This window comes from Salmo salar, chromosome 12 (assembly GCF_965601325.2).
Source record: "Salmo salar chromosome 12, fSalSal1, whole genome shotgun sequence".
Lineage (NCBI taxonomy): Eukaryota > Metazoa > Chordata > Actinopteri > Salmoniformes > Salmonidae > Salmo > Salmo salar.
Genome location: NC_138302.1, coordinates 42479895 through 42503894, shown reverse-complemented (window position 1 = coordinate 42503894; position 24000 = coordinate 42479895). Strand labels below are relative to the sequence as shown.

The 24000-nt window shown below is 44.4% G+C and overlaps 1 protein-coding gene across 8 annotated transcripts in view; it reads right to left on the bottom strand.

Annotated features, from left to right (window-relative positions):
• Positions 1-24000, bottom strand: part of chd6 (chromodomain helicase DNA binding protein 6) — a 137184-nt gene that overhangs the window by 38941 nt on the left and 74243 nt on the right. For 5 of the 8 annotated variants that reach the window (XM_014131640.3, XM_014131639.3, XM_014131634.3 and 2 more), the window contains exons 17-30: positions 22830-23025; positions 21794-21958; positions 21035-21214; positions 17143-17253; positions 5992-6194; positions 5332-5531; positions 4743-4905; positions 4302-4391; positions 4094-4197; positions 1815-1944; positions 1464-1542; positions 1313-1367; positions 688-997; positions 43-251 (exon numbers count right to left, since the gene is read on the bottom strand). In XM_014131640.3, coding sequence (XP_013987115.1) covers positions 43-251; positions 688-997; positions 1313-1367; positions 1464-1542; positions 1815-1944; positions 4094-4197; positions 4302-4391; positions 4743-4905; positions 5332-5531; positions 5992-6194; positions 17143-17253; positions 21035-21214; positions 21794-21958; positions 22830-23025 — 2195 coding nt within the window. The remainder of the gene's footprint in view (positions 1-42; positions 252-687; positions 998-1312; positions 1368-1463; positions 1543-1814; positions 1945-4093; positions 4198-4301; positions 4392-4742; positions 4906-5331; positions 5532-5991; positions 6195-17142; positions 17254-21034; positions 21215-21793; positions 21959-22829; positions 23026-24000) is intronic. The other 3 variants (XM_014131637.3, XM_014131635.3, XM_014131636.3) reach the window with 3 other exon arrangements.

Below are 24000 nucleotides of genomic sequence, written 5' to 3'. Positions count from 1 at the left end.
TAAGGGCAAGCTCTCTTGCTCTGCCTCCTGTGGAGTAGTTACCTTCGTCCTTCCTGGGGGGCAATCTGCAGGCGGTGCGGCACATGGACACAAAGCTGCTGAAGTATCTCTCCAGGCTCTCGTCCGTTTTCCTCTCCAGCCGAGCGAAGGAGCGGAACTGACTCCAGTCAAAGGTTTTCTTCTCCGGGTCGTACACTACGCCGAACGACGACACGGTGCGGTAGAAATCTGCTTGCTCACGCCGTGTCCACCTGCTCATAAAAACACAGGCCTACCATAAGCCTTTTATAAAGGGGACATGCACTGACCATGTGACTGCCCAAGGCATCAGCTGTGGGTATCTCAGCCAATAGCAGTCTGGTTTCAGAAACACACATTGAAGTCACATTTCTAAATCCATTTCCGACTTCATTTTTATATTATGTCTTTGACACGCACAATATTTTAGGGCCACAAACAAGGAACCAGTCCAATTTCATCCCCTTGCCTAGCAGGCTTTGACAGATCTTGAAGGATATGCTTTGTGAAAGTTAGTTTATAGGAATGCTAGCTGGAGACATCATCGTATTGCTAAAATATACCCAGGCCTTACAGATCAGTGAACATAGAGGGGGGTAAGGGGCAAAGAACCGAAAGGGAACGGGACCAAGGCAGCACATAATGTATGGGATCAATGACATCACCCACCTTTGCTCTGACATCATCACCCACCTTCTCTGCCACTCCAGGAAGAGAGGGTCAGGTTTGGCAGCGGTTGCCGTGCAGTGCCTAAGCTCCTCCCCCAGTTGCCAGGACATCGGCCCCGGGCTTGCCCCTGGCAGCAAGAAGTCATGACGCAGGGGCTCGCGCCGCATGAAGCGCTGGTAAGCTGTGATGAGGCGACGCAGCCTGGCAGTAAGATTAGGGCCAGCGGGCCACAGAGGGCGACCCTTCAGCTCCATGCCCTCCTGGCCCAACTCTTCCTGGCCAAAGCCCTCCTGGACCCTGTGTCCTGTGTCTGGAAAGTAACAGAATCAGATCAAAGCTTTGTTTACATATATTTACATGCATTTTATAGTAACTTTTATAGACATTTTTGAGATGGGAAAACTTGTTTTTTTATGAAGTTAAACATTTGCTTTTTATGACTGAATGTTAGGTGAAATAAAACTACGTTTTGACAAAATTACACTTCCCCTGAAGGCAATCTATTTGTAGATTAACCCACGTGACACCTGCAGAAAATGATTGAGGTGGAACTTGGAGTTGGTAAGTTCCAGTTTGTAAGACGTTTTATTCAAAAAGACAAGTTCAAAGGTAGCTGAACACTTACCTTGAACAACAATGTCATGCTTGTCCATTGCATCATTGCTGGAGCTGGTTTCATCCTTTTGGAGCAAAAATAAATGATAACTTCACAACTCAACCTTTTCAGATACTGAATCCTTAATTTTCATTTAGCTGAGTCACTCGAGAGTCCATACCTTATTATCAACCCTTTCCACTCCTCCTTCCTCTTGCTTGCTTTCAGGATCGTCTTTCACGTCATCACTTTTGCAATTACTAAAAAGAACCAACAATTAAGATAAAGACCACAAAATGATATCACTTACTCCATCACCAGAGTCAGCTTGACCACCCAGAATGTATTGATGTATTTAGGGGAACTAGATTTGAGGTATTGCTGATACATTACATTTTGAGACATGCAGACATTGGTTGACATTCACATTCGTACACAGCACCTGAGATTCGGTACTGCGGATGTTCATATTACTGTATGCCATCCTACAAATAAGACTTGTGCCCTACGGTAAGGCGGAGTTGGTTCTTGCCTGTCAGTGAGGTCAGCCATCACCTCTCCTCCACTCTGCTCGGCTGAGAGCGCTGTGACATCAGGCATGCCCACCCGCTCCAAGAAGCACAGCTCTGGGTCGGCCCGCATGGCGTTGTACCGCTCGTACCCTGAGGAGACACCAGGTGCCAGGGTTACTGAGCGCCGATGGTGATGACGGCAGTGGCTTTAGACTTAAATCTACTATTCATGTAAAATGTATAATCAATTTATCAATGACTAGTAACCGTGATATGTGGTAGGCTACGTCACATGTGCACCACATCATTACTCTCGCTCTGCTGTGTGTGCATTTTGCTAGCTGTCACTCAAATGGCGAGGGGCTGAAGAGCATTGGCTAGAACTCCAATTGCTAGGGGGCTGGCCCAATTTGGGAAAATGTAGGGAAAAGCACAGCTTCCAGAAAAACAGTCACTGTCAAACTAGGGATTTCATGGCTAATTGAGGTAAGAAAGTAATTCTGCCCATAGATTATGCATGTACGAATTACACATTGACACACAGCCCAAAGTGGGAGGTTTTAAAAAAATACTTCATAGTCGCCAAAGTTCCGGAGCATGTCTTTAAAAGCGGACTCTAATCCACTGATCATCAGGACCTTGATTAGTTAAATAGGATGTTTTAGTGCCGTCTTCGAATAAAAAAAATTGCACACCCTGAAATTCTCTAGAACCAAGGTTGATGTATGATCTTCTGAAATGGCTAAACCATGACTTCAATATACTGGAACATAAAATACACCGACCCAAAATATATACACAACATGTAAAGTGTTGGTCCCATGTTTCATGAGCTGAAATAAAAGATCCCATGAATGTTCCATACGCACAAAAAGCTTAAGCTTGTGCAGAAATTAGTTTACCTCCATGTTAGTGAGCATTTGTCCTTGCCAAGATAATCCATCCACCTGACAGGTATGACATATCAAGAAGCTCATTAAACAGCATAATCATTACATAGGTGTACCAGGCCTTTTATTGGGGACAATAAAAGGCCACTCTAAAATGTGCAGTTTTGTCACACAGCACAATGCCACAGATGTCTTACGTTTTGAGGGAGCGTGCAATTGGCATGCTGACTGCAGGAGTGTCCATCAGAGCTGTTGCCAGAGAATGAAATGTTAAATTCTACCACAACGTCGTTTTAGAGAATTTGGCAGTAAGTCCAACCGGCATCACAACCACAGACCACGTGTGACCACGCCAGCCCAGGACCTCCACATCCGGCTTCTTCACTAGCGGGATCGTCTGAGACCAGCCACCCGGACAGCTGATGAAACTGTGGGTTTGCACAACTGAAGAATTTCTACACACTGTCAAAACCGTATCAGGGAAGCTCATCTTTGCTCGTCGTCCTCACCAGGGTCTTGACCTGACTGCAGTTCAGCGTTATAACTGACTTTGGTGGGCAAATGCTCACTGGCCACTGGCAAGCTGGAGAAGTATGCTCTTCACTAATTAATCCCGGTATCAACTGTACTGGGCAGATGGCAGACAGCGTGCGGTTTTCTGATGTCAACGTTGTGAACAGAGTGCCCCATGGTGGCAAGTGGGGTTATGGTATGGGCAGGTATGGGCAGGCAAAAGCTACAATTGCATTTTATTGATTGCAATTTGAATTTAGCAATACCTGATGAGATCCTGAGGCCCATTATCATGCCATTCATCCGCCACCATCACTTCGTGTCAGCATGATAATGCACAGCCCCACGTTGCAAGGATCTGTACACAATTCCTGGAAGCTGAAAATGTCCCAGTTTTTCCATGGCCTGCATAACCACCAGACATGTCACCCACTGAGAATGTTTTGGATGCTGTCTGGATCGACGTGTACGACAGCGTGTTCCAGTTCCTGGCAATATCCAACAACTTCGCACAGCCATTGAAGAAGAGTTGGACAACATTCCACAGGCCACAATCAACAGCCTGATCAACTCTATGTGAAGGAGATATGTCGCGCTGCATGAGGCAAATGGTGGTCACACCAGATACTGACTGGTTTTCTGATTCAAGCCCCTACTTTTTTTTTTAAGGTATCTGTGACCAACAGATGCATATCTTTATTCAGTCGTGAAATCCATAGATTAGGGCCTAATGAATTTATTTCAATTGACTTATTTCTTTATGAACTGAAACTCAGTAAAATCTTTGAATTTGTTACATGTTGCATTTATATTTTTGTTCAATGTACATACAATTGGATAGTATAGTAAGAGCCATGAGGGTCTGACAAACAGGAGACCCTAGACTAGAGGATTACCGTGTTTGTGTACCCCTATGAGGAGAGACTTATCTGCCTCAGCATCCCACCAGCCTGCTGGGATCTCGATGTAGTCGATATCAGGCAGTGCCACCTCCAGTTTACTGCACAGATCACACACAAATCAGCCATTAACTTTAGTCTGGTTTCCTGGACCTAGATAAGTAGTTGGTATGATTAATGGGTGCCCTCGTGGTGCACTTTGTACCTGGCAGGAATACCCTCCAGGAACTGGGCAGCAGCCTCTCCCAGGACTTCCGCCTTCAGGTAGTACAGCATCCTCACCCTCAGAAGTACCCTTGGCACAACAAGGCACATAACACAACACATAGACCAGTCATCAGCCTCTTTTTTGATAAACACCAAACCACTTAGGGCCAGTGGAGTTGCTAAGCGTTTTCCCCTGTTTTTAGGAAGACATAAAACAAACAAAACTAAAACATGAAACTGTCTTCATTTGTAAAGAAAAGCTGCAAAAGCTTAGTAAATCTAGCCGTTACTCCCTAGGCTTCACCACCTAAAATCATAATTTCAAACAAAACTAGACTATGTAGGTTTTGTAAGCTTTAGCTACCTTAGGAATCCCATTCCTCATAGAGGAGAACATGACTGTTCACCAACAGCTGAAAGTGAGGAATGGGGCACTCACTTGTTGCAGTGCTGTTTGAGGTGTTTCTTGTAGCTGTCGTCATGCAGCACCACCTCTGGGTTGCAGTTGACCAGCCAGTCTGCATGCTTCATCTCGGGCACACTCAGCTGGTTCTTTAATTTCTTACCCTTGCGTCCTCTGGGCACTGGGGCCGACAGACCTGCTTGTGGAAAGGTTGGATTTGAACGATACCAAGTAATCACCTTACTGCACACCAGTCAAAATTAAAGCACAGACTTTGGGATCAGAGTTGGAGCTATGGCTACAGTCATTTGGAGACCATAGGAAACCATCGGACAAGGGTGAGGATAGCTTTTTTTTATGCTAAGGGAAGACGGAGTAGATACAAGATGTAGTACAGATACTGAGTGTGGATTCAAACCCCCATCGCAGGGGGCCATGCATGGTCTGGAGTCAGCTTTCTAGACCATTACGCCAAACGTTGGCACTACGAGTTGCTTTTCAGAGCTTGATTATTCATTTGAGTGTTGTCAACATAACTAGCCATATTGCCTGTCCTCTTTCTCCCACTCCAAATTTGAATGAGTGAATGGCAGCTTGTATCAGGGGATGTTAGTGAGTTTCTCACCAGAGTGGTTCTGCAAGTCCTGTTTATGGCCATCTTTGGCAGGTGTGATGAGGTCCCAGATAAAGCTCTTGATCTTGTCGTCGCCCTTGTAGTGGCGCACGCAGTAGACCAGCAGCGACCGGCACAGCACCTCAATGTCACATTCGGCCAGTTGCCACTTGAAGCGCCCGTGGGTCAGGATGTCCTTCCAGCGACCCCAGCTGTGTGAGCACACGCAGAGGTGGAGCGGGTGGCATGAGGACAGATACACTACACTAGTGTCAGAGTCAGTTGGATACAATACCTAAATACTGTACTCTAATGTAGCCTACTGCAGTGATTCCAAAACTTCTCCTCAAGTACCCCCAGCCAGTGCTACATATTTGATGTATTCCACAACTAATTGGTCAATTAATCACCTAGCCCTTCATTAGTTGACCAATTGAATCAGGTGCGCTAGCACCGGAATACATCAAATAAATGTTACTTATTGGGGGTTACTTGAGATGTTTGGGAAACACTGGTGCAATGTAACTCTGCAGTAATTAGTAAGAGTGCTTACTAAGGTACAATTTGAGGTACAGAGAGCACTTACATAAGGCACAATCATTTTTACAGCAAGGCACAATAGAAAGGCTATTGAAAGTATAACTGAGAAATGTAAGAGGCGGTGAAACTGACCCGAATATGAGCAGGTTCTTCTCGACACGGAAGCACTCTGCACGGAGGTAGTGTCTGTTCCTCTCGCTGAGGCGGCGGGTGCGACAGGGCCTCTCCTCTGAGTCGCTGTCCAGCTCTGAGAACTCCATCAGCTCGTCATCCTCGAACGAGTTGTAGTGGCGTGTCTGCTTCCTCACACGAGGCGTGTCAATCACCAGGCTCTCCTGTCACAGACGGGGGACAGAGGTTCAGGTGTAGGCTTTACTGCAGGCTTGCTATAGAGATGCTAGTTGTAGGCCCCAAGAAACAAAGAGATCTGCTGTCGGATCTGACAATGAATCTTGATGATTGTACAGTCGACACAAATAAAACTGGAGGATCTCAGCATTACTCTGGTACCCTTATCTCCTTTGAGTAACATACAGTTGAAGTCGGAAGTTCACATACACCTTAGCCAAATGCATTTATACTCAGTTTTTCACAATTCCTGATATTTAATCCTAGTAAAAAATCCCTGTCTTAGGTCAGTTAGGATCACCACTTTATTTTAAGAATGTGAAATGTCAGAATAATAGTAGAGAAATTATTTATTTCAGCTTTTATTTCTTTCATCACATTCCCAGTGGGTCAGAAATGTACATGCACTCAATTAGTATTTGGTAGCATTGCCTTTAAATTGTTTAACTTGGGTCAAACATTTTGGGTAACCTTCCACAAGCTTCTCACAATAAATTGGGTGAATTTTGGCCCATTCCTCCTGACAGAGCTGATGTAACTGAGTCAGGTTTGTAGGCCTCCTTGCTTGCACACGCCTTTTCAGTTCTGCCCACAAATTCTCTGTAGGATTGAGGTCAGGGCTTTGTGATGGCCACTCCAATACCTTGACTTTGTTGTCCTTAAGCCATTTTGCCACAACTTTGGAAGTATGCTTGAGGTCATTGTCCATTTGGAAGACCCATCTGCAACCAAGCTTTAACTTCCTGACTGATGTCTTGAGATGTTGCTTCAATATATCCACATCATTTTCCTCCCTCATGATGGAGTGTTCTTTGACTTGCAAGCCTCCCCCTTTTCCTCCAAACATAACGATGATCATTATGGCCAAACAGTTCTATTTTTGTTTCATCAGACCAGAGGATATTTCTCCAAAAAGTACAATCTTTGTGCAGTTGCAAACCGTAGTCTGGCTTGTTTGTGTCATGCACAAAGTAGATGTCCTAACCGACTTGCCAAAACTATAGTTTGTTCAAATAAATTGGTGGAGTGGATGAAAAACGAGTTTTAATGACTCCAACCTAAGTGTATGTAAACTTCCGACTTCAACTGTCTAAAACATATTTCAAGAGCAGCCTTTTCCCATCTTTGTAACACTGCAAAAATCTGAAACTTTTTTTCCCAAAAATAACACAGAAAAGCTGATCCAGGCGTTTGTCACTTCAATATTAGACTACTGCAATCCTCTACCCTCCAGCAACTTGGATAAAGCACTAAATAAACTTCAGCTAGTGCTAAATACGTCTGCTCGAATCTTGACTAGAACCCCAAAAATGTGATTATATTACTCCAGTGCTAGCATCTACACTGGCTTACTGTTAAGGCTAGGGCTGATTTCAAGGTTCTACTGCTAACCCACAAAGCATTACATGGACTTGCTCCTACCGATCTTGCCGATTTGATCCTGCCGTACATGTACTACATGACCAAAAGAGGTGGACACCTGCTTGTCAAACGTCTCATTCCAAAATCATGAGGATTCATTTGGAGTTGGTCCCCCTTTGCTGCTATGACAGCCTACACTCTTCTGGGAAGGCTTTCCACTAGATGTTGGAACATTGCTGCGGGGACTTACTCCCATTCAGCCACAAGAGCATTAGTGAGGTTGGGCACTGATGTTGGGCGATTAAGCCTGGTTCGCAGTTGGCATTCCAATTCAGGGCTCTGTGCAGGCCTTTGCAGTCAAATTCTTCCACACCGATCTCAACAAACCATTTCTGTATGGACCTTGCTTTGTGAGGCACCATCGTGTCAGTAGAGTGGTCATAATAGTTTGTAGGCCAAACCGTTCGGACGCTACATACAATTTTGTGAGAAGACCAATTTTCGGGATGTCGCATGGTTTGACAAACACCTCTCTAGCTCTGCCTCCTTTCACCGCAGATGCGGATGGGCGATTTCGGCGGATGTGGTGGATTAAGACGCAGCTCATGCAAAAAAACATCTCTATTCTATACAAATGGATTTTGATGGGGATTGTTAACTAGATTTCTGCGGGGGCGCGACCATTGTAGGCTAAGGGTTACATTTTTACTGAAGACTTATCTTTTCAGTAGGTACTATAATTGAGTGTAGTCTGGCACAGGAGTGCGAAGGTGAACAGCAAGGCACTGGATTGACAAACCACCCTTGCTGCCTCTGCTCCACTGGGATTCTCTGCCTCTGACCCTATTACAGAGGCTGAGTCACTGGCTTGTTCGCGCTCTCCATTGCCGTCCCTAGGAGGGGTGCATCACGCCATGCCAGGCTTTTGTTGCTATACTCGACCTGAGTGGGTTTAGTCACTGTCGCGATCTTCCTGTCCAGTTTTGCGCCCCTCTTGGGCTCGTGAAGCGGGGGAGATCTTCGTGGGCTATACTCTGCCTTGTCTCAGGATAGTAAGTTAGTGGTCTGTTGCTTTCCCTCTGCAGGTGTGGGGGCTGTGCTTTGGCAAAGTGAGTGGGGTTATATCCTGCCTGGTTGGCCATGTCCGTGGATAACTTTGGACGGGGCCACAGAGTCCCCCGAACCCCACCCCCCGTCTCAGTCTCCAGTATCTATGCTGCAATAGTCTTTGTGCTAGGGTCAGTCTGGTGTAATTCTCCTTATTGGGTCTTATTGGGTGTCCTGTCTGATCTTAGGTATTCTCACTCTCTCCCCTCCTGGAGGAGCTGAGTCCTAGGACCATGCCTCAGGATTAGCTGGCCTGTCGACTCCTGGCTGTCCCGGTCCCCAGTCCACTTAGTGATCCAGTTTCTGCTGTTCTACCTGCGGCTTTGAAACCCTGACCTGTTCACCTGTCATGCTACCTTGCCTCCAGAAATAAAAGCTTCTCCCAAGTGGGTATGACACCTATTCCCGTTGCCTGCTGCACTGCTGCTTGGATTCCATTTGCCAATCTGTTCACCGTCTGCCCTGGCCTGTCTCCGCCTGTCTGGTATAGGTACCCCCACCACACTCCCACCTCATTCCGAGCTTTCGCTCACCTCCAGCACACACACACTGTTGGTGTGAGTGACTCTGAACTTACAATGGCTAGCCCCAAGTCGTTATATATTTAATTTAATTCTTGTGCATTTTGCTATTTGCCTAATGACTCCTGCATGCTTTGTTGACTACGAACTTTCTAAACCCAACCGTGGGACAGACTATGTTTATTTCCCAAACTCAGAACTCTGACCCTATATTGGTTTCACAGACTTTTGGCATCCCATCCTATTCTAACCACCTAGCTGGCTTTGTATTCATGTTACCTGATGAAATTGCTGTACAATATGATCTTGTTGCCATCTAATTCACATTCAGATGTCATAAATAAGCACTGCAGAGCTCTCCATGTCCTGTGACGTGCCTTGATTGTATTACTGTTGATGATATCTGGAAATGTGCATGTACACCCTGGCCCATCTACTGTTGCTAGCCCAAATTCTGACTTGTGCTCTGATATCTACTTCACTGATTGCTGCTCTCGTAAAAGCCTGGGGTTTCTGCACATTAAGACTAAACGCTTATTACCTAAAATGGATCAATTGAAAGTGTGGGTTCACAGCGCGATTCCAGAAGTGTTGGTCATTACTGAGACGTGGTTAGGGAAGAGTGTTTTGAATACCTTTCTGGTTAACCTTTCGGCAAGACAGATCTTCCAAAGGTGGGGGAGTGGCAATCTTTACCAAGGATCACCTTCAGTGCTCGGTTGTGCTCGGTCTCCACCAAGTCTGTCCCCAAACAATTTGATTTGCTGGTTTTAAGTATTAAACTTTCAAATGGCTCTTGTTGACTGTTGCTGGGTGCTATCGTCCCTCATCAGCACCAGCCTGTACCCTACCTGTTCTAAGCTCTCTCCTGGCCCCATACACCCTGACTACACTGCTCGCGTCGCAAAATATATTTTGAAATCTATATTATTCAATTATTGCACCCACACTGCTCTTGAGCGTCTGCGTTGCCAAGGGCTAAAATAGAAGTCAGATCTATTTGTGACGCATATCGCTCTGCAAGTCCTGCCTCTCCCATCTCCTCATTGGTTTATATAAGCAGATACCCACGTGCCAGCTCCTCATTGGTTATACCCACATGGGTGATTGAAAGACAAACTGTGTTGTCGGTCGTCGTGGTAATACTATGAAAGTTCAAAGAAGAAAAAGCCTGGAAGGACTAGAAACGAGATGACTAGAAACGAGTCGGTTGACCGTTTTATGTGTGGATTAATTGTCGGAGTAGATGACCTTGTGCATTCCAGGTAAAATAACTACTCAATGTTTATATCCCAGGACAAATTAGCTAGCAACAGCAAGCTAGCTAGCTAAATTGCCATAAAGGTTTAATGCTTTTCGACCTGTCCCCAAATTCGTGTTCGCGTTTGGTGTGGGGGGACAAAATAAATGTATGCACGATGGTGCATGCGCACAGCCGGTTTGGGTTACGTGTTACACTAAGTCTGAATTTGTCCTACTACGTGACCTAAACTGGAACATGCTTAAACCACCTGACCAAGTCCTAAAGCAACGGGACTCCCTAAACCTTTCTCAGATTATTACCAATTCCACAAGGTATGACTCCAAACACCCAGAAAAAGCTACTCTCCTCGATGTTATCCTCACAAATAATCCTGATAAGTATCAATCTGGTGTTTTCTGTAATGACCTCAGGTGATCACCGCTTTACAGCCTGGGTTCGTAATGGCTGCTCAGTGAAACGACCTGTCCTGATTTGTCATAGAAGCTTGCTAAAAAACTTTAATGAGCAAGCCTTCCTTCATGAACTGGCCTCTGTAAAATGGTATAGAATCAGCTTGATCCCCTCTGTCGAAGACGCTTGGACATTCTTTTTTGTTATTTTCAGTGGTATTGTTAACAAACACGCCCCCATGAGAACAATTTGATTTAAAAACAGGTTCAGCCCCTGGTTCGACCGTGATCTTGCAGAGTTACTCCACCTCAAGAATTGCATTTGGCGAAAGGCTCGGCACACGCATACTCAGGCTGACTGGCTCTCCTTCAGGCAAATGAGAAATAAGTGCACTCAGGCTATCTGGAAGGCCAAAGTTAATTACTTTAAGGAGCAGTTCTCTCTCTGTGGGTCTAACCCCAAGAAGTTCTGGAAAATGGTTAAAGACCTGGAGAATAAACCCTCCTCCTCACAGCTGCCCATGTCTCTTAATGTTGATGATGTGGTTGTTACTGACAAGAAGCACATGGCTGAGCTCTTTAATCACCATTTCATTAAGTCAGGATTCCTATTTGACTCAGCCATGCCTCCTTGTCCGTTCAACGTTTACTCATCTCCCACACCTTCTAATGTGACTATCCCCGATGCGTCTCCCACTTTTTCCCCTGACCCGCTACAAAGTTTCTCCCTGCAGTCCGAGGTGCTAATGGAGCTCCTGAAACTTGACACCAAAAAACATCTGGGTCAGATGGTTCAGACCCTTTCTTCATTAAGGTTGCTGCCCCTATCACCGCCAAGCTCAACTCCGACCTTTTTAACCTGTCTCTCCTTTTTGGGGAGGTTCCCATTGCTTGGAAGGCAGCCATGGTTCTTCCTTTATTTAAAGGGGGAGATCAAGCTGATCCTAACTGTTATAGGCTTATTTCTATTTTGACCTAGTAATCAAAAGTGTTGGAAAAACTTCTCAATAATCAACTGACTGGCTTTCTTGATGTCTATAGTATTCTCTCTGTTACGCAATCTGATTTCCGCTCAGGTTATGGATGTGTCACTGCAACCTTAAAGGTCCTCAATGATGTCTCCATTGCCCTTGATTCTAAGCAATGTTGTGCTGCTATTTTTATTGACTTGGCCAAAGCTTTTGATACGGTAGACCATTACATTCTTGTGGGCCGGCTAAGGAGTATTGGTGTTTCAGAGGTCTTTGGCCTGGTTTGCTAACTACCTCAAAGAGTGCAGTGTATAAAGTCAGAACGTCTGCCATCTCAGCCACTGCCTGTCACCAAGGGGTACCCCAAGGCTCGATCCTAGGCCCCACGCTCTTCTTAATTTACATCAACAACATAATGCAGGCAGTAGGAAGCTCTCTCATCCATTTATATGCAGATGTTACAGTCTTATACTCCACGGATGTTGTGTTAAATGCTCTACAACAAAGCTTTCTTAGTGTCCAACAGGCTTTCTCTACCCTTGTTCTGAACACCTCCAAAACAAAGGTCATGTGGTTTGGTAAGAAGAATTTCCCTCTCCCCACAGGTGTTATTACTACCTCTGAGGGTTTAGAGTTTGAGGTAGTCACCTCATACAAGTACTTTGGGAGTATGGCTAGACGGTACACTGTCCTTCTTTCAGCACATATCAAAGCTGCAGGCTAACATTAAATCTAGACTTGGTTTCCTCTATCGCTCCTCTTTCACCCCAGCTGCCAAACAAACCCTGATTCAGATGACCATCCTATCCATGCTAGATTACGGAGACATCATTTATAGATCGGCAGGTAAGGGTGCTCTCGAGCGGCTAGACGTTCTTTACCATTCGGCCATCAGATTTGCCACCAATGCTCCTTATAAGACACATTACTGCACTCTATACTCCTCTATAAACTGGTCATCTCTGTATACCCGTCGCAAAACCCTCTTAGGCCTCACTCCCCCCTATCTGAGATATCTACTGCAGCCCTCATCCTCCAGCCCTCATCCTCCACATACAACACCCATTCTGCCAGTCACATTCTGTTAAAGGTCCCCGAAGCACACATATCCATAGGTCACTCATCTTTTCAGTTCGCTGCAGCTAGCGACTGGAACAAGCTGCAACAAACACTCAAACTGGACAGTTTTATCTCCATCTCTTCATTCAAAGACTCAATCATGGACACTGTTACTGACAGTTGTGGCTGCTTTGCGTGATGTATTGTTGTCTCTACCTTCTTGCCCTTTGTGCTGTTGTCTGTGCCCAATAATGTTTGTACCATGTTATGTCCTGCTACCATGTTGTGTTGCTACCATGTAGTTATCATGTTGTGTTGCTACCATGCTGTGTTGTCATGTGTTTCTGCCTTACTATGTTGTCGTCTTAGGTCCCTCTTTATGTAGTGTTGTGTTGTCTCTCTTGTCGTGATGTGCATTTTGTCTATTTATATTAGGGATGCACAATATATAATCGGTGAACATATAGGAATCGGTCGATATTTGCTAAAAATGCCAACATCGGTATCGGCCCGATGTCGAGTTTAAGAGTAATAACATTTCAGCGAGACAACTCAAAGGCGAAATCCATTAAAGCCAAGGTAATGGAATTCATTGCCCTTGACAATCAACCAACCGTTCTCTGCCGTGGGTGATGTTGGCTTTCGTCAACTGGTCGAGCACCGGTACACACTACCAAGTGCGCTATTTTTCAGATGTTGCCCTACCGGAGTTACACAGTAATAGCATCACTGCTATTAGCTTCACGACATACATACTATGGACGCCGTTTGGGTCTTTGCGTTTCAAAAAAGATACAGTAGCGAAGTCAAAGCTGTACAAAAAAGTCTGCAAACAAGCAAACACCGGCCACGAACAATGTGTTTACAATACCGCGTTGGTAAAAAGCATAATTTGTTCGACCGCAACTTCTGGGGTAGCTAGCTTTAACTTCATTATTCATAGCAATGATTTAGGAATCCTTGTGAGTAAGTATTAGCTAGGTTGCCACTTGTTGTTCGCCTATTGAAATTGAACTTCAGTTCATGAAAATAAATAGTTGCCAGCTACTTAACCTTGTTGCCCAAAGCTAACGTTATAAGCAGCCAGCTAGTTTCATTTGGCTAGTAAGGCTCGACCAGACCGGGTTGTGTTGTGCAGCTAGCCACAATAAGGACTGGGCACAGTTTGCCTTCAAAATAAAAGTATGTCATTGGCAGTGATGCAAATGAATACAAATAGAATTATGCCATACTTTTATTTTGTTAGCTAACCACAAAGTCCACTTTTGTGGCACGCTTCACATAGATGGTCCGACCACCATTAATCAAATAATAACTGTCTTATGAATTAGGGTTATTTTAGATGACTATAGCTACTGAAACAGATTGTCGTTTTGCTATGTTTTGGGGGAAGAACATTGTTTGCATCCATGAGCTAGCTAGCTTTTTTTTAATGACCAGCACTGTATGTGCGCGTGACAACTTTACCAGCATCATAGCATACGTATCGATGAATCGTTGTGACATGAAATATGAGCAATAGTGTAATCAATGTGTAATAACTACGTAAAAAATGTATGAATGTGTTAAAGTATTATGTGATGTGCAGTCATATTCAGATCCTGATTGGTCACCACTGTGATTATTATTTGACCCTACTGGTCATCTATGAATGTTTGAACATCTTGAAGAACGATCTGGCCTTAATGGCCATGTATTCTTATAATCTCCACCCGGCACAGCCAGAAGAGGACTTGCCACCCCTCAAAGCCTGATTCCTCTCTAGGTTTCTTCCTAGGTTCCTGCCTTTCTAGGGAGTTTATCCTAGCCACTATGCTTCTACATCTGCATTGCTTTGGGGTTTTAGGCTCAGTTTCTATATAAGCGCTTACAACTGCTGATGTAAAAAAGGCTATATAAATTAATTTGATTGATTTATGGACACACTGTTAATCTACGTCAGGTATTCCCAAACTGGGGTACACCGTCGGGGGTACGCCAAATAAAAATGTGATTCACACTTTAAAAAAATATAAAAATTCAAACAGTACATTTATATTTTCCAATGGGGCTATACATTTGGGTGAGGTTTTTTTCTCGCCCGAGTAGCCTCGTTTCACTGCCAAAAATAAAATTCAACCATCTAGTGTTGAGCGAAATAACAACACAGTGTCAAATACAGGTAGCCTAGTCAAATAATTAACATCCAATCACATTAACCGTTACTCTCTCGCGGGAAACCTTCACTCTTGCGCAGACATTTAGAAACAAAACATGACAATTTGAAAAATAGGCCACGGGAGTTTTTTGAGCGAGAATAAAGACAACTTTCAAGTAGTAAGACATGTATAAAAGCAACAGATACCATTAATAAGAAGGGGCTAGAAGCGTCTTATATGGTGAGCTACCGAGTGGCTAGGACAGGCAAGCCCCATGCTATTGTGGAGGACTTAATTCTTCCTGCTGCCACAGATATGGCTGGGACAATGCTGGGGGAAAAGGCCCCAAAAATTACACAGACAATGTCTCCATCAAACAACACTGTTTCACGACACATCAGTGAAATGGCAGGACATGTTTTGAAAAAATGACTGCTTCTAATACAAGCCAGTGAATTATATGCGTTACAGCTGGATGAGTCAACAGACGTGTCAGGCCTGGCACAGCTCCTGGTATATGTCCATTTCGTTTATGGGGGGTCAATTAAGGAAGACATCCTCTTCTGCAAACCACTGGAAACCAAGACAACATGAATGGATATTTTTAAAGTACTGGACAGCTTTGTGACATCAAATGGACTTTGGTGATCAAGATGTGTTGGTATCTGTACTGATGGCGCAAAAGCCATGACAGGGAGACATAGTGGAGTGATAACACGCGTGCAAGCAGTTGCTCCCGAGGCGCTTGCAGCCAAGGGAATGCCTGACAGCTTAAAAGATGTTTTGGACACTACAGTGAAAATGGTTAACTTTGTTAAAGCAAGGCCCCTGAACTCTTGTGTATTTTCTGCATTATGCAATGATATGGGTAGTGACCATGTAACGCTTTTACAACATACAGAAGTGCTCTGGTTATCAAGGGGAAAAGTATTGACACGTTTTTTTTTAATTGAGAGACAAGCTTAGTTTTCTTTACTGACCATAATTTTCACTTGTCTGACCGCTTCCATGATGACGAGTTCCTCACATGACCGGCCTATCTGGGTGAGGTTTTTTGTCTCCTGAATGATCTGAATCTATGATTATAGGGACTCTCTGCAACTATTTTCAATGTGCGGGACAAAATTGAGGCTATGATTAAGAATTCTGAGCTCTTTTCTGTCTGCATTAACAAGGACAACACACAGGTCTTTCCACCATTGTATGATTTTTTTGTGTGCAAATTAACTCAAGCTTACAGACAATGTCAAATGTGATATAGCGAAGCACCTGAGTGTGCTGGGTGCGCAATTACGCAGGTATTTTCCTGAAACGGACGACACAAACAACTGGATTTGTTAACCCTTTCACGCCCTGACTCCAGTCCACTTACCGATATCTGAACAAGAGAGCCTCATCGAAATTGCAACAAGTGCTTCTGTGAAAATTGAATTTAAAATCAGAAGCCACTGCCAGATTTCTGGATAGGGCTGCGCTCAGAGTTTCTTGCCTTGACAAATCGCGCTGTTAAGACACGGATGCCCTTTGCAACCACGTAGGCACCCATGCATAGTACTAGCACACAGTATACAGCACAATACACATGGCCCAAACAAATGCCATCTAACAGTCTTCAAACAAATACATTTGAAGTAAAAGACATAAGATGTGTACACACACACGACTAACAGACAACACACGCATACACAGGCCAAAAAAACTCACATTACAAATATACAGTACAGTGTACACCATATACAGTACACACACAACTCACAAAATGCATACGCAGCACACTAACACTATATACAAGCAAGCTCTAATACACACCATACACACACAATTAATTCAACTGCACCCTCTCCTCCTCCCTCTGCTTTGCATGCTGTTTTTTTTTTTTTAATCTCATTAATGCAACCCATCTGTTCGGCAGGTTGAGGAGTGCCAGATATTTAAACCGTTTTGCGAGGCCTATTCCGCTTTCTTTTCCAACCCGCATTCTGAGTGGCTCTTTTGATCTGCAGCGACAAGCTTTTTCTGTAGCCCCTCCAACACCAGGCAGTGGCTACACCCTAGTCTGGGATCACCAGTCGTCCCACAGCGCCCTTCCCTAGTTCCCCACCCTTTCCTTCCCTCCCCTCTTACCTTCTCTGCTTTGGAATCAATCTCCAGCTCTGCTATTTTGGCCCATTTCTGCCAGAAGTTGGGATCGTCCAGGGAAATATCAGTTCTGTTTCCAGAAGACACAAAGCTGGCCTGGAAATGACAAGGAAAACAAAAGCATGCACACACACACGCAGGCATCAACTGGACTGGATCCATGCAAGTAACATACACTGGGATGTGCTGAGAAAGCTGATAAGGTGCGAAATCTGACATTGGTAAAAGATAAGAAACTGAAACTTGTGGATACTGGCTAACATGTCATTCTTCCAATAGTTCTATACTACAGCCTAACATGCTGACCAGACCGCACGCACATGTGCGCAAGTTGATTTTGTCCACCCACACCAGACGGGATCAGGACATGCCGGTTGAAATGTCAAAACAAACTCTGAACCAATTATATTAATTTGGGGACTGGTCGAATAGCATTAAACATTTATGGCAATTTAGCTAGCTAGCTTGCTGTTGATAGCTAATTTGTCCTGGAATATAAACACTGGGTTGTTATTTTACCTGAAATGCACAAGGTCTACAATTAATCCACAGATAAAAGGGTAAAAGTTTTTTTGTAGTTCTCTCCTCCTTCAGGCTTCTTCTTCTTCGAACTTTATATGGTGGTTGGCAACCAACTTTAATGTCCATTACCACAACCGACTGGACTTAAGTGTGGACCTCAGTTCTTTCAATCACCCACATGGGTATATGCTCCTAAAAACCAGTGAGGAGATGGGAGAGGCAGGATTTGCCGCAAGTTGAGAGTCACAAATAGAACCAAGTTCTATTTTAGCACCTGGCTACGCAGACGCTCGCGAGCAGTTTGGGTGCAATGATTGAATAACATGTATGTGTACATTTATTTTGCAAACGCTCGTGCACGTGACGCGTCCGGTCTGGTCAGCATGTAAGGATTAGAGTTTAAGATATAATGTAGGGGTAGGGTTTGGCAAAGGTGGAGCCCTTGACACTCAAACTTTAATTTCCTCATTGTAGTTGAGCACAATAATGTAATACTCTAATCTCAAACTACCACCATCCAGCAAAGTAATACAGTGAGGTTTTGGGACAGTGAAACCCTTCATGTTGTTTTGGCTCTGTACTCCAGCACTTTGGATTTGAAATGATACAATGACTATTAGGTTAAAGTGCAGACTGTCCATATCAGGTGAACTGTTTTGAAATGACAGCACTTTATGTAAATACATTTTAGGGAACCAAAAGGACAAATTCACTTTATGTGTATTAAAGTAGTCAAGTGTGTAGTATTTGGTCCCATATTCATTAATCATGAATGAATGGTGAATAATGATGAGTGAAACATTTAGAGGCACAAAGATCATACACCCCAAGACATGCTAATATACTGACTCCTCACAAACGCACACCTACTCACATACAAGCTGCTGCTACTCTGTTTATCTTATACCCTGTTTCCTAGTCACCTTACCCTATACATACTGCATCTCCTCCATCACTCCAGTATCCCTGCACATTGTAAATATGGTATTGGAACTGACCCTGTATGTAGTACGCTTACTTATTGTGTTTTTGATATTTATTCCTATTTCTCGTGTGTTTTTTCTAGTATTACATTGTTATTTATTAATGCATTATTGAGTTTGCAAGAAAGGCATTTCACTGTACTTGTGCATGTGTCATTAAAAACCTCAGCATTTTTGGGGTCTATGATATTTATGCCTCTAACTTTCACACTCATCGTTATTCACGATTCATTCATGACTATACGTAATCATGGTAGAAACCAGATTAATGTAGAAGTGTTTAGAAACATATTCCTTATTTGTATTTTTTGTAATTTTTACCCTTTTTTCTCCCCAAATTCGTTTAATCCAATTGGTAGCTACAGTCTTGTCCCATCGCTGCAACTCCCGTACGGACTCGGGAGAGGCGAAGATCGAGAGCCTTTCGTCCTCTGAAACATGACCCTGCCAAGCCGTGCTGCTTCTTGACACACTGCTTGCTTAACCCGGAAGCCAGCTGCACCAATGTGTCGGAGGAAACACCGTACAGCTGGCAACCGAAGTCAGCGTGCATGCGCCTGGCCCGCCATAAGGAGTCGCTAGAGCGTGATGGAACAAGGACATCCCAGCCAGGCAAACCCTCCCCTAACCCAGACGATGTTGGACAAATTGTGCGCTGCCTCATGGGTCTCCCTGTCGCGTCCGGCTGCAACACAGCCTGGGATCGAACCCGGGTCTGTAGTGATGCCTCAAGCACCGCAATGCAGTGCCTTACAGGCTGACTACACCGCTCGCGTTGCGTGTGCGAGCGTTGCAAAATAAATGTAGAAATCTATATTATTCAATAATTGCACCCACACTGCACGAGCATCTGCGTTGCCAAGGGCTAAAATAGAAGTCAGTTCTATTTCTGACGCAGATCGCGCTGCAAGTCCTGCCTCTCCCATCTCCTCATTGGTTTATAGAAGCAGGTACCCACGTGCCATCTCTTCATTGGTTATACCCACGTGGGTGAATCAAAAACAAACGAGGTCGGTGGCGGTAATGCACCTGTTGCTTATCGCAATATGAAGTCAAGAGAAGAAAAAGCCTAGAAGGAGGAGAGATTACTAGAAACGATTCGGTTGACCGTTTTATGTGTGAATGAATTGTCGGAGTAGAAGACCTTGTGCATTTCAGGTAAAATAACAACTCAATGTTTATATCCCAGGACAAATTAGCTAGCAACAGCAAGCTAGCTATATAGGACAAATTAGCTAGCAAGTGCAAGCTAGCTAGCTAAATTGCCATAAAGGTTTAATGCTTTTCGACCTGTCTCCAAATTAATGTAATTGGTTCAGAGTTTGTTTTGATATTTTAACCTGCATGTCGTGATCATGTTTGGTGTGGGGGGACAAAATAAAGTTATGCACGACAGCGCACGTTGGCACATACGCGCAGCCGGTTTGGGTTCCGTGTTAGACCGCTGCGCCACTCGGGAGGCAACATATTCTATTCTTATTACAATAAGTGACTCAAATGACAATTCGTTATTTACCATTAATTTGTATTGGCCACAAAATAATCTGAAACACAAACAAAACAAACTGCAAATGTATCCAAAAAGTTTGTAGAGTAACAAGCATTATGTAGTCATTGCGTGCTAGGAATATGGGATCAAATACTAATCATTGCGTGCTAGGAATATGGGATCAAATACTAAACTTTTGACTACTTTAATACACAAGTGAATTTATCCGAAAACTTTTGGTTCCCTAAAATGGTGGGACTATATACAAAAAGTGCTGTAATTTCTCAACAGTTGACCCAATATGGATGAAAATGCACTCAATTTATAGCTGATAGTCTGCACTTTAACCTCATAGGCTAATTGTATCACGGTATCATTTAAAATTCTAAGTGCTGGGTACAAAGCCAAAACAAATGTGTCGCTGTCCAAATACTTTTGGACCTCATTGTAGATTTAGGTTGAAGGTTAAGGGTTAGGTTTACAATTGAGTTTACCTTGGCAAATGTGGAGCCCTCTGTCTGGATGGTGGTGGTCTGGATATGGGTCAGAGGTTAATGGTCAGAGGTCAAGGGTATAAGGGTCAGGATTTACCTTGGCGAAAGTGGAGACCTTGCCCTCTGGCTGGATGGTGATGGTCTGGATATTAGAATCAGGGGTTAGAGGTAAGACTATAAAGGTTGGGATTTACCTTAGCGAAGGTGGAGCACTTGCCCTCTGTCCGAATGGTGATGGTCTGGGTATCAGGGTCAGGAGTTAGAGGTTAGGAGTATAAGGGTCATGGTCTTACCTTGGCAAAGTTGGAACCCTTGCCCGCTCTCTCGATGGTGATGGTTTGAATATTAGGGTCAGGGGTAGAGGTCCGGGTAAAAGGGTCAGGGTTTACCTTGGCGAAGGTGGAGCCCTTGCCCTCTGTCTCAATGGTGATGGTTTGTGTGCGGCGCTGCAGGATCTGGTCGATGTCCTCCTCGCAGAACTTGGAGCCCTCGTCCTCCTCGTCCATCAGCGCTCCATATGCCCCCTTCCTCAGCAGGTCCTCCACCTCAATCTTGGTCATCTGCTGCATCTTTGGGACACCATGCCCCCCATTAGTTAAGAAGCCATAGCAACAGATCTCAGATCAGCTGGACCCAATTACAGATCAAGGTTGAGGTCAATTCCATTTGAATGTATTTCCTGAATTAGATAAGGGATCCTTAGGAATCAAAAACAGCTGAGAGATCTAAAAATCTGTGTTTATTGGTATATTTGGTAGGGATGTGGAAAATCACAAAGCCGTCTTCTGCTGGCACGGCTAGTGAAAGTTTGATGAACGAGTGGAGGGGTACTAAACCAGGATAGTCCAAAGGAACATGTTTAGCATGTCCGCCGACAACTATGTTGTACTGCAAAACAGGCAACAAAAGCGTTGAGGGACTGCAGTGCTGAGTGTGGATGACCATACAAATGTCAAAGATTACTACTACATGAAGGTGGTAGACAACGCAATGTTTATACAAAGAAAACCCTGACATCAAACATTCATCCTTTATAGTTTAACCTGGTCCTAGATCAGTTTGTGCTGGCATGAGGCTGAATGACAATAGGAGTTGGCAAGACAGCACAAACAGATCTGGGACCAGGCTGTTATAGCACAGTCTCTCACCCCATTGAGGCTGCCCTTTCGATTGATGTCCTGCAGCACGGCCTTGTCTAGACCCAGCTTCAGACTGGCTTTGTCAAACATCTCCCTCTCATAGGAGTTCCTAGTGATCAGTCTGTACACCTTCACTGCTTTACTCTGGCCGATGCGGTGGCAGCGAGCTTGGGCCTGGCATGGACAAACACAGAGCAGTTTTTGACAAATAAGGCTTAGAACTGTTGTTATATTAACACTGCCATTAACAGTGTGTGAAGAGTAGTCTTTTTCTATATGCCATGTCATACTCCACGCACACATGAAATCTGCTGGAAATATACTACCCTACCAATCAAATTGGTCGAAAATTAGTTAATGTCATTTTTGCAACATTAAATACATGCTTAATCATGTGGACAAGTATCCTGCCTCTATTGTATTGTGTTTTGGAGAAAATGGGGGTCATGTTAACAGTAACTGCATAAAGTTACTGTGAAACCAAGGTAAATAAAATCTATTTTTCTCAGTTCCACGCTATGAGCGTAACTGCCCTTTTGCTTGGTAGGGCAGTATATATAGCCGCCGCTTTTATCTGAAGAAACTTACAGAGTGTATACATTTTCGTAGGGGTGAACCCAGCAGGAACGGAACCAACAATCCCGACATTGCTCTATCAACTGAGCCACACAGGATAACCATACAATGACAATACAACTTTACTGTCCATAGTTACAGCGAACAACGAAAATGTGTCTTGTATTTGCAGTGCAGCGCACGTGGTTGGAGAGCATGTTGTGGGGTTAAGTGCATTTCTCAAGGGCCCAGCAGTAGGGGATTGTTGTTAGGAACTGAACCCAGCAGCCCTTCAGTTGCCAGATCAATTTCTCCCTTTTTTCGAACAGGCGACCTTTTGGCTACAGGTCCAAATCCTTAGCAGCTGGGCTACATACTGCTCCATGAAACCACTTCAGGAAATTAGTATAATACTTTTAAGTCCAGGACTGGGTTTAATCGAGGTGTGAAAAACGTGCCCTAAGTGGTACTGAACTTTGTGCTGACTAACCTGTAGGTCATTCTGGGGGTTCCAGTCCGAGTCGAAGATGATGCAGGTGTCTGCAGCGGTCAGGTTGATGCCTAGGCCCCCAGCACGAGTACACAGCAGGAACACAAAGCGGTCCGAGTCCACCTTACAGAACCTGTCAATCGCCGCCTGGCGCAGGTTTCCCCGCACTCTGCCATCAATGCGCTCATAGGTGTACCTGCAACCAAATATAAAACATATGAAAATACTGTAACGACCTCAACCGAACACCCAGCAGAAGGTTTGGATCTTTTGGCGTAATGGCTAATCTGTTCAGCTGACAGTCGCTGGACCCAGGTTTGAGTCCTGGTTGGGGTTACCCTCGAATTCGCGACAAAACACACACTCCCCTATGTACACTTTATATAGAAATGAGTGGATTTGGCTATTTTAGCCATACCCATTGCTGACAGGTGTATCAAATCAAGCACACAGTCATGCAATCTCCATACACAAACATTGACAGTAGAATGGCCTTACTGAAGAGCTCAGTATCTTTCAATGTTTCACCGTCATAGGATGCCACCTTTCCAACAAGTCCGTTCGTCAACTTTCTGCCCTGCTAGAGCTTCCCCGGTCAACTGTAAGTGCTGTTATTGTGAAGCGACAACGACTCAGCCGCGAAGTGGTAGGCCACACAAGCTCACAGAAACGGACTGTTGAGTGCTGAAGCATGTAGCACGTAAAGATCGTCTATCCTCGGTTGCAACACTTACTACCGAGTTCCAAACTGCCTCTAGAAGCAACGTCAGCACAACAACTGTTCGTTGGGAGTTTTATGAAATGGGTTCCCAGGACCGAGCAGCCACACACAAGCCTAAGATCACCATGCGCAATGCCAACCGTCTGCTGGAGTGATGATTTCTCTGGAGTGATGAATCACGCCTCTCCATCTGGCAGTCCAACGGACTAAACTGGGATTGGCGGATGCCAGGAGAACACTACCTGCCCAAATGCATAGTGCCAACTGTGAAGTTTGATGGAGGAGGTTAGGCCCCTTAGTTCCAGTGAAGGGAAATCTTAACGCTACAGCATACAATGACAATCTAGGCTATTCTGTGCTTCCAACTTTGTAGCAACAGTTTGGGGATGGCCCTTTCCTGTTTCAGCATGACAATGCCCCCGTGCACAAAGCGAGGTCCATACAGAAATG